A 14,988-nucleotide genomic window follows, 5' to 3' on the forward strand; every position below is an offset into this window, starting at 1 on the left:
TTCGTCATAGAGAGGTCAGATTGGTCTCATTCATTTGGAAAATGCCTGAAGTTTCTCTTAAATTTATCAAAAATATGCAAAAAAAAATGTAAATAGCAGTTTTTTGCAAGGACGTACCAGTCCGTCCCTGGGGGTAAAGAGATGAGTTTTGTGAAACGTACCAGTACGTCCATTGGGGGTAAAAGGGTTAACAGACTATGGAATGTTCTTTGTAGCCTTATAACTGAACCAGTGGAACTTCAAAAGTTCAAACTTGTCACAAAAGCTTTTCTATTCAATAGGTTGATATCAATCTCGTTTCATAGTTTATACACGACATCTGTTTTAACGTTGATACAGATCTCAATATATTTCAAAATTTATTTTTCAATTATTTCTCAAATATAGTTTATTAGTTACTTCATTTCTGCACTGGGCTTATTTCCCAGTTTGAGCCCTTGGGCTTGTAGCATCCTATTTTACAACAAGGGCTGTAGCCTGACTAGTAATAATAATACACTAATAATATCAAGAGATATTACGTAAATGTTTTTTTTTAGTAAAATCCTAGCATTTCTGGGAAAAGTTGCATGGCAGAAACTTGATTGGCAGGATTAAGATCATGTAAATAATCATATCTAAACAATTACATTCACAAGCAATTATATTGTATACAGTATATACAAAATAACATATCTAACATATCTTGAGGAAAGCAACTGAAAAATATAGATTGCCAAGCAAAAAAAAGATGGGGATTTACTGACACACCTGTGTTTGGTACTACACACACACAAACAAAGACTGGGATGTTTGTATGTGGGAGAAAATTTCTGACTGCCAATGTAGGCATGATGCGACTGATAAGGGATACAATTAAAAATTTAATTCAAAATCATTAAAGAAAATACTTACCTCAATAACCTGTGAGCCTCTTCATATTTGAGTGGCTTTCTTTCTAAACGAGTAGCACCAAACCAAGCCCAGGATAAAGGAGCAGGATTACGATGTCCATCTAGTATGTCCCAAGGACTCAGTTTCTGTTTTTCAGCAGCTTGGAAACCCTGAATGGAAAAATATCTTAATACAGTTAAAACAATCCAATAAAAAATAACATTAATCATAAAGGTAACAAAAATAGCAAACCAAAGTTAACAGGAATTAATGAACCAATTCTTCAGGTTATACAATAATAACCCAATGAGTCCACAAATGCACCTTCCGAATGTAGATCTGCCATTTCAAAATCTTTTGAAAAATAATCTAGCTAACACTAACTGTGTGACACAAACTATGGAGAATTAAATCTAACTGTAACAAATATCAAATTTGATTGTTAGCAAGTTTACAACATTGTAGCCTCCCTACCTAGACCTTTTCATCGTTTTTTTTTTTTTTTTTTTTTTTTTTTTTAATTAGGATACTGTGTGGTCCCCAATGACTTATTTGTACTAGGCTAGAACAAGGAATGCAATACGATATAAAATACAAAGGAAATACTGTCTTCCCTGCTGCAGGGCCACTGTATATATAGAATCAGAGAGCATTAGGGAACCCATGGAGGCAGGCTCTATTGAATCCATCACACCACCTCCAATGCTGAAATTGTCTTGAGATAATGCATGCTGGGAAATTATTTACTTGCAAGCAACCATCTATTGTTAGTCAGTGTAGTACAGATCCTTTTTCTGAGTACTCTTATTTGAAAGCCTTTACACCAGCTTGTACATCAAGTACAGTTAATTAAGCACTGATTTTGTTATTCCTTACTCTTAGTAATAGTGTTAACATAATACAAATTTTGATACTGTATTTACTTTGCTTTTGGATGTTTGTTTTGATATTGTTATCATGGTCTATGATGCCGTTCCGTCACGGTTTTCACAATAGCATGGAAAGCGTTTATGTTCACTTTAAATAAGTTTTGAATTTGTTTTCATGTAAACTGTTAGCCTAGTCTATGTCATGGACCCTTTTGGTAAGTTTTAGACTTACATAGCCTAGAGTTGAATGACGCCTTTACTGTTCTGACTGCCGTGACAAAATGAGAAATAAATAGATTCAAGTATTTTGTTACCTATTCACTTTATATGAATTCTAACATTTTCATATAAATTGCTAGCATAACCTAATTTATGGAACCTTTTGGTAAGATTTAGGTTAATGTAGCCAACAGTTATTTATGGTTACAAGCATATCACATCATTGATGTTCTGGTTATCATATTAGAAAGGGAAATGTTCAGGTTACATTACTTTGTCACCCCTTTACTTTATAAGAGTTTTAACCCTAGTTACAATGGTTTGTCAGCCTTATATTTTAGTGTAATGTATAGTTATTTGCATATACTGTACAGAGATATAAATACAAAAGATTTTTACTTAATGTTACTATGGACACAAGTCATGGTATGACAATAGAAAAAATCTCAAACAGATTTAGTAGATTTGAGAACAAAGTCCTCAGAAGAATATTGGGAGTTAAATGACAGGAAAGGACTTGAAATGAAATAATGAGAGATTACTCGAGTGCTATATGTGGATGAGATCATAATGAGGGGTAGATGGAGATGGTTTGGGCATGCACTTCACACTCCCCAAGAGAGAATAGTTCACCAATCGTTCAACTGAGATCCACAAGGCACAAAAAGAGTTGGATGACCCAGGCCTACATGGCAGAGGACTATGAAGCATGAAGTAGGAGATCAAGATGGGAGAGGTATTGAATTGAAAGCTCAAAATAGAGACAACTGGCGAAATCTAACTAGGGCCCTTTGCCTTAATACGCTAAGAGAGAGAGAGAGAGAGAGAGAGAGAGAGAGAGAGAGAGAGAGAGAGAGAGAGAGAGAAATATACATACATATAAAAAGGAATTGCAAACGATGATAGAAAAATTGAACGGAGAAAGCAGAAATGTACGTCTGAAAATGAATATGAGTAAAACCAAGTTAATATTCAATGAAAATACAGAGACAATAAATAAGGGTTATGGACGAACTTCGAGATTGTTAATGGATATATGTACTTAAGACAGGCAATAATTGCCTCCACAGGACATAAGACTAAAGTTAAAAGAAGGATAAGCATGGGATGAAGAGCTTTTGGTAAACCAAATGAGATTTTGAAAATTAAAATGCCACTTGCTCTACATAGAAAAGTATTTAATCAAATGGTCCTACTGGTATTTACTTATGCATCATAAATTTAGATTCTACTAAAGCCTTAGAACATAAGCTATTTACATCAAGAACTATGGAAAGCATAATGAATAGGATCAACACTAATAAACAGAAAAAGGGCTACATTGATGCAAGAGCAAACTAAAATAGAAGAAATTATAATGAGTAAAAGAAAGAAATGGACATGGGCAGGACATATAATGAGAATGAAAGATAATAGATTGACATTAAGAACAAAAGAATGGTCTCTAGAGATTGCAAAAGAAGCACAGGAAGGAAGAGATGGATTGAGGAACTAAGAAAATTGGAGGGTATATACAGGCACAGGCATAGATAGACCATAAACAGATGAGAGTGTAAGGGCATGTCTAAGGCCTTTATCCTGCAGTAGACTAGTAACAACTGATGATGATGATGATGATAAGATTTGATATATATATATATATATATATATATATATATATATATATATATATATGTATGTATATATATATATATATATATATATATATATATATATATATATACATAATTTTTACTATTTTCCTACAAGCAGGAATGAATATGAAATTATTCACATTGTGTGATAAATTCATTGCAACTTCTATCATACTTACATGCTTTTCATCTTTGTCAAACTCTTGTAACCTGTTTCCTTTTGTGTCAGTAACAGAGCCCCAAGGTTCTAAAGTAATGATTTCTGCCTGAAGCTTTGGAAGGGGTATAAGCTGCCTAACCAGACGAAGCGAGACATTGTTTCTCTCACCAATTTCCTGCAGAGAAAAAAATATAGGCAAAATTCTAGTTATGTGATATAATAAACAATTTCCATTACAAAGTAGTCTTATGATCTTTTAACTAAATGAGGGTTTTTCAAACTACCAAAGAACTCATTTTTATATTATGTTTAAAATTTCAATGCTTATTAAATTTCATTGCTGTCCTACAACTGGAGGCAACAGCTTCAACCCATAAATATTAGGTAAAAATTTCTACAGCTCTGCCCATTTGTAAGATAGCTGTCCAGATATGGTTAAGTAGTTGGTTGCCTTGTGAGTGCACAGCAGCCCTTGTTCTCATCTTGCACTTCCAAATGAAACTCTACCCTCTAAGACTAATCCCTCTCAGAAGGAGCTATGAGCATATCTAGGTTGATACTCTCTGAGCCAACCCCAGACTTAGGTTAGGTAGTTCATCCGTCTCATGTACCACTGTCCTTGACATATGAGGCATCCTTCCTATAGGAGCTGAATGAGAGCTTAACCAAGCATTTGTTTTTACAGCAATCACTACTTCTTATCCATCACTGTCTATAATATTAAAGGCTATAATGAGATTTCAGAAACTCTAATGTCCAAAACCTCTGAACCAGATTACCTCCCATAATTTCCACATACTGTGGGGGAACTTTCTCTGCCTTCATATTCGGGTATGGTTTGAAAGGGAAGTCAATCTCACTGACTTCAGAATCCATAACAGGGACATGTTCCCCTGAACCTGTTGCTCTTGCTCCTCTTGATCTTCTTGATCTATACTGGTAAATCCATTTCTAAGGTGTGGCTGACACCTCAGCATTACTTGAGGGAGGTAAAGAGCTTGCCACTAATGCAGGGCACCCTCAGACATGGTGGGGAAGACTTTCTTTAAGTGCATTTTGGTCATTAGACGCCTGATTGATGCTAGATAAAGAGATTTCTTAACCTGAAGGGTTCTACTCCAGAATTCAACATTAGGCAAATCCCCCTTACATTTTTCTCCTCTACAAAATTTCAGACCAAGACCTAACTGACCATAATGGGTCATGATACAAGGAGGTTACCAACCATCTTCCTTGCTTAGTCATCATCTTACAATCACACATTATAGCTAAAGACTTCAAGACAAGTTAAAAGAATGCTCAAAAACAAAGATTAACAAATTATTCCGGCTGTACTGGGAGAGTTTCTAAACCACTCAGAACTACAGGAATTTGTCTCAACTCTCTTCCTGTTTAAAATCTAACCTTACTGTAGGATTTTACATAATCTGGATGAGCTTTCCTCCCTTTGGCAATACTATTTCTCCACTCATCCAACCTATAGAGCACCTACAAATACTGCTTTGTTTCTAAAAACTACATACTAATACGAGGATGAAAAATCTCTTAGAAGCCCTCCTGAATTTGAATCAGAACAGGCCAGGGATTTAATGAATGTGGAAACAAACCTCAAAGCTGAAGAAACCAATACAAAGACAAATCACTCAAAACACTATACTCTTCTAAGAGCTGTAACTCAGAGAGTTTATGCTTCAATTGAAACAGAATGCAATTTGACCATAAAACAAATGGTTTCTTGTACAACACAGGAGCATAAGTGGTGGGCTACTCCCAAGTCTGCACTCTTTGGTATGGACTTAACAATTCCTCCTTTGCAATGTCACTGTCCACAGGAAAAGGCAACCCTTTTGGCTGAAGAGTTAGACAGTAAGCAGAGTAATAAGAAACTTGATCTTCCTCATTCTTGCTTTCCTGAGGTTAAACTAACTACTTTAACTTCTTTGTTCTGTGAAATTAACTCTTCATGGACCTTGATGCTTATGGAGGTGTACAGTGAACCCTCGTTTATCGCGGTAGATAGGTTCCAGTCGCGGCCGCAATAGGTGAAAATCCGCGAAGTAGTGACACCATATTTACCTATTTATTCAACATGTATATTCAGACTTTTAAAACCTTCCCTTGTACGTAGTACTGTTAACAAACTACCCTTTAATGTACAGAACACTTAATGCATGTACTACAGTACCCTAAACTAAAACAGGCACAAATATTAAAGGTGATTTTATATCATGCATTTCCTAAACATGCTAAAAAGCACGATAAAAAATGGCAACCAATGTTTTGTTTACATTTATCTCTGATCATAATGTAGAAACAAACTGGAGGTAGAGCTTTGCTTATTACCCAGACATATTTCCCATACTTTTCCCTTAGAACTACATCACATCTTCCTACTTTAGATATATAGATATATATATATATATATATATATATATATATATATATATATATATATATATATATATATATATATATATATGTGTGTGTGTGTGTATATATATATATATATTTATATGTATACACATATACATACCTACATATATACATAAATACATGCATACATATATATATATATATTACTGTATATATATGGGTTATGGAAAAAATCCGCGAAGTGGTGAATCCGCGATGGTCGAACCGCGAAGTAGCGAGGGTTCACTGTACACCTAAATAATATTTTTGCTTTGTTTTTAAAGATTGCTGATTTCTTAAGTCCTTATGGACCTTGATGCTTATGGAGGTATATACCTAAATTTTTTTCTGTTTTTATAAAGATCAACAATTTCTTAGCTCCTAGGTTGGCGTCTGTTTTTCTCAAGTTAGCAAGAGGAGGTTCTTTTTTGCACTTGGAGCACTAGTAATGTTACTCCATTAGGTAAATGTGTTTGTGGTAGCTCTAGCCCTGCTGATTACCACACAATTTCCAGAACTCCCATATTATCTAAAGTTTTTGAATGTCTTTTGGCAAATCGTCCAAATAGGTATGCTGAAGGTAATCAACGGTTCCCTACCTTACAACTTGGGTTTTTCAAAGGCCTTGGAGTTTGTGATGCCCTTCTTACAATTTCCAATACTGTACAGAAATTCCATGATTGTGATCAGGAAGTTTGTATGATTGGCCTTTACTTTAGAGTTGACTTTAACCGTGTTAATCTTGAGGTCCTTATTTCTAAACTCAAACAGTTGGGCATAGATAGGTACTTTTCTCACCATCAATATTGAATTTCTAAATGAGAGATTGCAAAGAGTAGCTGTTGAGGGGCACCATAGTGAGTATAGGAACGTGATATCTGGTATTCCTCATGGTAATGATCTTGGCCCATTATTTTTCAGATTTTCACAATATCAAAAGTTTTAAGTAATTTTTATTTTTCCTAACATACTTACCGAGAACTACTTTCTTTTGGAGTCACTTGTGATCTCTCTTTCTCGACCAAGGTTTTTCGCGCCGTTACCCCCCTACTCCGTTCTCTACATAGGCCTACCCCCGCCGCCAAGGAATGCGCCCCGAGGGCAGGATTAGGGCAGGTCACTGCTTCTCTGGGTCATTCTCCTCATTAAGTTCGTCGTATAGCCCAACTTGGCAATGGAAGGATGGCACTCGTGGACGGAAGGGAGGGCCATTACCCGAAAGTAGTTCTCGGTAAGTATGTTAGGAAAAATAAAAATTACTTAAAATTTTTGATTTGTTCCAACACAAAATACTTACCGAGAACTACTTTCTTTTGGAGACTTATACTTTAGGAGGCGGGAGTGCTATTCTGACACTTGACTCGGCACGTAGGGCCTAGAGGGCTATGGAATGCGGGGGCCTATCAGAGTGCGGGAGTGAGGGTAACTGCGCAACCTTACGCTATTATCTAAGACTTACCTCTTAAAAAATTCTTCTGACGATTCCCTCCGGATGTAGTCGCGAAGAATGTGTTCATCGATGTGGACGGCCTCTGGCCTTACCGCTACACAGCCTGGAGGGCGGCCATGACTGTCCCAATGGAGAACCCGTCCAAGGATTTCCTTGAATAATCCTTGAGGTAGTGGGCAGTAAAGGTTGACTGGTACGACCAAGTGCCTGCCTGTAGGATCTGCCCCACCGCCATGTTTCTCTCAAAGGCCAAGGAGGTGCTCAGACCCCTCATGTCATGGGGCCGGGGAGTGCCTGGCACTGCCATTTTATCCTCTTCATAGGTTTTAGCGATGACTTGTCTCAGCCAGAAGGAAATGGTGTTCTTGGAAACTTGCTTCCTATTAACACATGTGGAAACGAAGAGGTTTTTGATACCTGGTCGGAGTGAGAGACGTCGAATGACAAACCATGGATCTCTCCCACTCTCTTAGCGGACGCCAAGGCCAGCAAGAAGACGGCCTTGAGGGTGAGATCTTTGTCCACGATATCCTTCAAGGGTTCAAAGGGGGAACGACACATCATCTTCCGGACCTTGCCTAAGTCCCACTGGGGCACCTTTCCCGCCTGAGGGGGGCAAGACTGCTCGAAGCTTTTGACAAGCATCGCTATGTGTCTCGAGGCCCCCAGGTCGATGCCCTTCAGGAGGAAGACTTGGCCTAAGGCAGCCCGAACCCCTTTTTATGGCTGGGATTGACATCCCTGCTTTGTCCCTGAGAAACACCAGAAAATCTGCTATGCCTGGGACAGAGGCCTTAAGAGGTCTAATGTGCCTCTCAGAGCACCACTTCGTGACGGAGGTCCATTTTGTCTGGTAGACCGCGGCTGACGACCTTCTCAGGAATAGAGACATTCTCTTAGCCGTGGATGAAGAATATCCTTCTTTCTTCAGGAGCCGCTCTTTAGTCTTCAGTCGTGAAGACGTAGGGAGAGTGGGCTGTCGTGGAGCTTGAGAAAGTGAGGCTGGTGCAGAAGGTCTGACCTGGCGGACAGAGGCCACGGCGGTTGACTCGATAGGTCTTTTAGATCCGCGAACCACTCTCTCTCTCCGGCCACCAGGGCGCTACCAAAGTCATCTTTAGGTTTCGGGCCGTCTTTACTCTGTTGAGCACTTGTCTTATCAACGTGAAAAGGGGGAAAGGCGTACACATCCAGATTGTCCCACTTGTGCTGAAAAGAGTCTTCTAAGGCTGCTTTCGGGTCTGGTTCAGGGGAGCAATAGACTGGGAGTTGGGCGTTGAGGTTGTTGCAAAGAGGTCAACCACCGGGGAACCCCAGCGTTGAATGATGAGCTTGGCTATTCCTGGGAGAAGGGACCATTCTGTCCCTACTATGTGGCCCATTCTGCTGAGGCCGTCGGCCAGAACGTTTTTCTTCCCGGGAATGAACCTTGCTAACATCACCACTTGATTTTCTTCCGCTCAATCTAGACTCTCTATGGTGAGATCGCACAACTCCTTCGATTACAAGTACCCTGCTTCTTTATGTATGCCACTACCGTGGCGTTGTCGCACATCCACGCCACGGTGTTCCCCTTTAGCAGACTTGCGAAGTGTAGGCACACCTTCTGGACTGGATCCAACTCCAGGACATTGATGTGGAGTTGCCTCTCCCCTTCCAACCAGGTCTCTCGTGCCGTTTCGTCGAGGAGAAGGGCTCCCCATCCCTGGTTGGAGGCGTCTGTGAACAGTAGTAACTCGGGAGGGCCGGTCCCGAAGGTCGTCCCCTTGAGTGAATCTGTCTGTCACCAGAGGTTCCTGAGATTCCATTGGATGGATCTGAGCCTTACCCTCCCTTGGGGAACTAGGTTCTCCAATGAGACCAGGTGACCTATCAGCCTCTGCCAGTCTTTCGCCCTCCTGGGGTGTTCTGACAGGAACGGCTGACTAATATGCCTGAGGTTTCTTATCTTATCAAAATTTTCCCCGAATGATGTCTAATGTCATTCCCAAGTAGTTCATTCCGGTGGATGGGGATAGATTTGACTACTTCGGGTTGATTACGCTCCCCAGATCCTTGCAAAACTGGAGGAGACTTCTCCCTTGTCCCTCCAAGAGGACCATTGAGGCGGAAAGAAGCCACCAGTCGTCCAGGTATCTGATAAGGCGGATGCCTCGTTCGTGAGCCCCCACTGCGACAGCCGTGGAGACTCTCGTGAACACTTGGGGCGCTGTTGACAAACCAAAGAAAAGGGTCCTGAATTGCAGGATCTGGGAACCCTATTTCACCCGGAGGAACTTCCGACCCGAGGTGTGGACCGGAATCTGGAAGTATGCGTCCTTGGGGTCGATGGTCATCATATAATCTTTCTCCTTCAAGGACATCAGGACTGAATCCTGAGTGTCCATTTTGAAGTCAGTCTTCTTGACGAACCTGTTGAGAGCTGACAGATCTATAACCGGTCTCCACCCCCCGGTCGCTTTCTCCACCAGGAACAGGCGACTGTAGAAACCTGGCCCTGGGAGAAGAACTTCTTCCATGGCACCCTTCTCTAGCATGGACGACACCTCCTCTTGAAGGGCGGTCCTCTTTAACGGGTCTTTGGGATCTAGCCATTCTATCCGGTTGGCCGGAAAAAGCGGGGGTGGTTCCGTTAGGAACGGAAGTCTGTAGCCCTCCTTTAGTACGGGCACTGTCCAAGGTTCTGCTCCTTGAGCCTTCCATGCTTGCCAATGACGTCTGAGGCATCCTCCAACCCGAGGGTTGGGCGGGGATAGGGGGCCTCCCACTCTTATCTTCTTCTAGAGGGGCGGCCTGATCTGCCTCTCCTAGAGGCGGAGTAACCCGACCTGAAGGAGCTTGAGGGCGCTGGAGCTCCCCTGCGGGGGGGCTGAGGCGTTGCGGACCAGGAGGAAGAGGGGGGCTTCTCTCCTCGTAGTGCTGGTAGAGGCTTGGGGTGTCGCGGCACTATCCGAGACGGACCTCTTATAGGGCGGTCTCCTAGGAGTCGTAGGTCTGGGGACGTTAGTCTCCTTCTTTTTCAAGACCTTCTCCATTATGGTTTCTAGTTCCTTCCGAGGAAACAGAGACTCTCCCCACAGGGGAAAGCTGCGAATGGCTCGCGTCTCCCTGTCTGGTACCTTCCAAGACACCTTCGCCAGAACAGTGTCTCGCTTCCAGAGCACCCAGTTAGCTGTTAGCGCGAGAGACTGATATGTCAATAACCTAAGGGTTTTACCCCCGGAGGTAATGAGGTCCCTCCGTAGGCCTTGCTGGACAGGGTCCTCGGGGTCAAAGGAGGCTTGTACACCTTCCAAAGTGTAAGCCCACCAGTCCAGCCAAGAGGAGACTTTTACTAAGTCCCTCGACATTTTCTCCATCATGGAGGCTTCTGCTGGCGAGAACCAGACTGGGGCCGAAGAGGCTCTACCGTCTGAAACGCCTTGACTAAGGATGTCTACTGCTGACTCCACCTTAAAGGTTGGGGGGCCTCGGCATTGCTGGCCACTACCTTGCCGACATACTCCTGCTCTAGGACTAGATCTCGGGTTAGAGGAAGTGCTAGGGACGTCTTAGGTTGGGAGGGAGTCTGCATGATCCTCAAAAGGCTTGACTTCCAGGAAACTTCATCTGTAGTCGCAGGTTCCGGTATTTGTGGTGCCTTCTGAAAAGGCTAACCACTCTCCTATAGACGGAGTCCTCCGTCAGGGAGCCCTCCTCTCCGTCAGCCGAGGTCTCGGCTTGGGGCCGGGGAGCTGGGTTACCGGGCACGCCGACTGGACGTCTAGCTCTTTGGGGCCAGGGGCGCCGTCCTGCCGAGGTACTGGATTTCATCTGCGGGGACGTCCGCACCAGGGGCCTGGGTTAACGCAGGCAACGCTGGTTCAGCGGGGACTCTCGTCCGCCCAAGGGCTCTGGGTGCCGAGGATGCGGTTCCCGTGGGCTGACCCGACAGCTAGAACCGTTCCTTCTGACCCGAAGGCCGCACCAGCTGGGCTGGTTCGGCCAGGCCGCCCGACAAGAAGCGGGTTTCCCCCCGCTGGGCGGGGTTAACCGGAGGCTTCGGGGACTTACGCTTACCTGTAGAGTCCTTCCTACGGCTTGATCTCGAGGAGCCGGGTCACAGGGCCCTCCCCGGGCGCTTCGGTTCTGGAATATCAGGCACTCCCTTGCGGTGGTACTGGTCTTCCCCGGCGGGGAGCTCCGCACCAGGTTCGGGGGTCAGAACCGGCATCGCCGTACCGTCGAGGACTACTGTTCGTGTATTCTCTCTGGGGGACGCGGACGCGGATCCCCGTGGGCTGACCCGACGGAGGGAGCCGTTCCTTTTAAGTCCGAGGGCCGAACCAGCTGTGCTGATTCGGCCAGGCTGCCCGTAAAGAGGCCCGGTTACACCCGCTGGCGGGGTGAACCGGAAGCTTCGCGGTCTTACGCCTGCCTGAAGAGGCCTTCTCGCATTTCTCCCTGCGAGGGTTATATCTGCGTCTGGAGGATGGCCTTCGTGGTGAGAAAAACCCTGGGTTGCCGGTCCGGGGAACGCTGCAATACAGACCTGGGAGGCTCCTTCTCGGCGAGGCCCTCGGCTGCAAAAGAGACTGAAAAATACGCTAAGAGACTGGAGAAGAATTAGGGACATTTTTCCCCCACATGGGGTCATCAGAGGAGACGTGGCCTGCTTGCACCAGGACTCCGTCTCCCCACACACTCTCGAAAGTAGTACTTACCTCGAACTACTTCTTAAGAGTTATCTTCTCCACAATAAACCAACCTCGTCTCCTACTCTGGGTAGGAGAGGGTGGTAGGGAAGCTCTGTCAGGCAAGACGCCCGGCGCTAGTCTTCTTAGGCGAACCCTTCGCCGCCTACTTCTTCTTGGTGCTATACTGCACCCACTCAAACTCCTGGGGAAGAGCAATGGGCACTTCCCCGCAACTGACTTACCTCGTCCCCTACTCTGGGTAGGGGAAGATGGCTGTATAAGAATCTCTATTCGACGAGGCATCGGGAATTAAGTGGCGAGGAGAGGCTCGTCTTCCTATGAGCCTCTTGGATGTATTCTTCCTCTTGGTGCCGAAGTGCACTCACTGCACTACGTTCCAGGACTAGTAGTCCTGACACGTGGTTGAAGGGGAACATAAGCTGCCCCTACACGGCTAACACCGAGGATAAGGGGAGGAAGAATGATTTATTGTAAAATTGTTCCCTTCAGCTATTAATTTCTTGAAGGAAATCAAGGAATACTGTTCCATAACGCACACAACGCACGACACAAGCACTTAAGGAAATGAATTAAACATCGGGTAAGCACATGGTTGAAAAGTGAACGCACAGGAACACTTGGGAAAGCACACTGCGAAAAAACACAAGTCCCCACGCTGGGAACACGTGGAACACTAAACGCGCACAAAGGATCGAGAGAGACGAGAGTGAGGTGTGAACACCTCACGACCAAGGAACTTAATGAGGAGAATGACCCAGAGAAGCAGTGACCTGCCCTAATCCTGCCCTCGGGGTGCATTCCTTGGCGGCGGGGGTAGGCCTATGTAGAGAACGGAGTAGGGGGGTAACGGCGCGAAAAACCTTGGTCGAGAAAGAGAGATCACAAGTGACTCCAAAAGAAAGTAGTTCTCGGTAAGTATTTTGTGTTGGAACAAATTTGATTTGGCAAACTAGTTGTATATATAAATGATGCTACTCTCTTTGCATCAATTCCATCTCCTGAATCTACATCTGGGGTTGCTGAATTCAATCTAAAATTGGTGCAAGGTGCAATTTATCAGGAATGAAGTTGAACACTAACAAAACTCAAAACATGATTATAAGTAGGTCAAGAACAGTGGTTCCTCAACATCCAGATCTCTGCATTGATAATTTTGCAAATTTACTTTTGAGAAACACAATCGGTGTGTTTATTCATAAATTGCAAAAAAATTTGGCTTATTGAGAAAGTCTTTTAAGATTTTTGGAGGATCTACTCTGAAGAAATGTTTTAATTATTTCTTTCTACTTTGTTTCAAGTATTGTTCTCCTGTCTGGTCTTCAGCTGCTAACTCTCATCTCAATTTTTTGGACAAAACTTGCAGTCTATTAAATTTCTTATTCCTGATCCAGATATTAATCTCTGGCATCGTTGTTCTATTAGTTCTTTATGCATGTTGCATAAACCTTTTTATAATTCTAACCATCTTTTGCATTCAGATCTTCCCAGTCTGTACCATACTGTATGTAGTACTAGGTATGGAGTTAATTCTAACAGTCTTGCCTTTTCCCTCAGTGTTCTAGAAGTTTTATTTCAGCTGTGACCAGATTGTCAAATGATATTCCTTATCAGGCAGTCGCATTGATAGAACTTCAGAAGTTTGTACTAGCAGTAGTTTTTATTTAGAACATGCTAAAAAGTATCTCTCTTTATAGTTTATACATGAGATAACTATTTTAACATTGTTACTGATCTTTAGGTAGTTTGTATTCTTTATTCATTACTTTTCAAATACTCGACATATTGCCTTATTTCCTTTCCTTACAAAGCTATTTTCCCTGTTGGAGCCCTTTGGCTTATAGTGTCCTGCTTTTCTAACTAAGCATATCTTAGCTAGTAATAATAATAATAATAATAATAATAATAATAATAATAATAATAATAATAGTAATAATAATACTAATGATAATAATAAAAAAGGCACAAAATATAAGAGCAACTTGGTGTACATCTATGCTTCTTGATTTAGTAGTTGAAAATGGAAAATGGCAATATGGGTAGCTGAACAGCATGGTTGGGGAGCACTACACAGGGCAATTACTGTACCAATAGGGAAGGCTGTAGAAAGATTTTACTTTATATTTAAGGGTTAAGACTGTTGCCACTGGGGGACAGCAATGAACTTTTGGAAATTCATTGAAATAATTTTAAATCTTAAATGACCAAAGAATACTCTCAGGTTATCAAGTACTGTACTGTAGTTATCTATCCTTGTGATATATTACAATGCAAAATTCAATTTTATCCCTAAAACTATGTATCTGCTCTACAAACTAAGTAACAGTATTCTATTTCAACAACTATTTTCCAAAGGAAGAGGTCACCCCATTACAGACAGTAATAAGCTTGCAAGACAGTTCAAAATATAGAGAATAAGGTTTAAAGAACCCAGAGTAAAATATGATCACCTTCTTGATTTTCTTAACCAGGTTATAATAATGTCTTCTGTTTTCCTCTCTTGATTCTGAGGCTCCATCAGACATCAAAGTTGAATGGATAAGAGTGGCAAGCATGTCAAGGACAGTGTTAAACAGCTCACTGAAACAAAAACAAAAATATAATGATAACAATATGCAGAAAAAAAATCAGAATTCTAATCATAAAATTTCTTATTTCTATACTCACCTGATAATAT

General features: G+C 42.3%; 1 protein-coding gene across 5 annotated transcripts in view; it reads right to left on the reverse strand.

The window, feature by feature from the left end:
- kto (kohtalo) overlaps positions 1–14,988 on the reverse strand; it is a 276,697-nt gene that overhangs the window by 49,478 nt on the left and 212,231 nt on the right. For all 5 annotated transcript variants that reach the window (XM_068346482.1, XM_068346481.1, XM_068346480.1 and 2 more), the window contains exons 33-35: positions 14,762–14,891; positions 3,775–3,930; positions 895–1,043 (exon numbers count right to left, since the gene is read on the reverse strand). In XM_068346482.1, the coding sequence (XP_068202583.1) occupies positions 895–1,043; positions 3,775–3,930; positions 14,762–14,891 (435 nt within the window). The remainder of the gene's footprint in view (positions 1–894; positions 1,044–3,774; positions 3,931–14,761; positions 14,892–14,988) is intronic.

This window comes from Palaemon carinicauda, chromosome 22 (genome assembly GCF_036898095.1).
Source record: "Palaemon carinicauda isolate YSFRI2023 chromosome 22, ASM3689809v2, whole genome shotgun sequence".
NCBI lineage: Eukaryota > Metazoa > Arthropoda > Malacostraca > Decapoda > Palaemonidae > Palaemon > Palaemon carinicauda.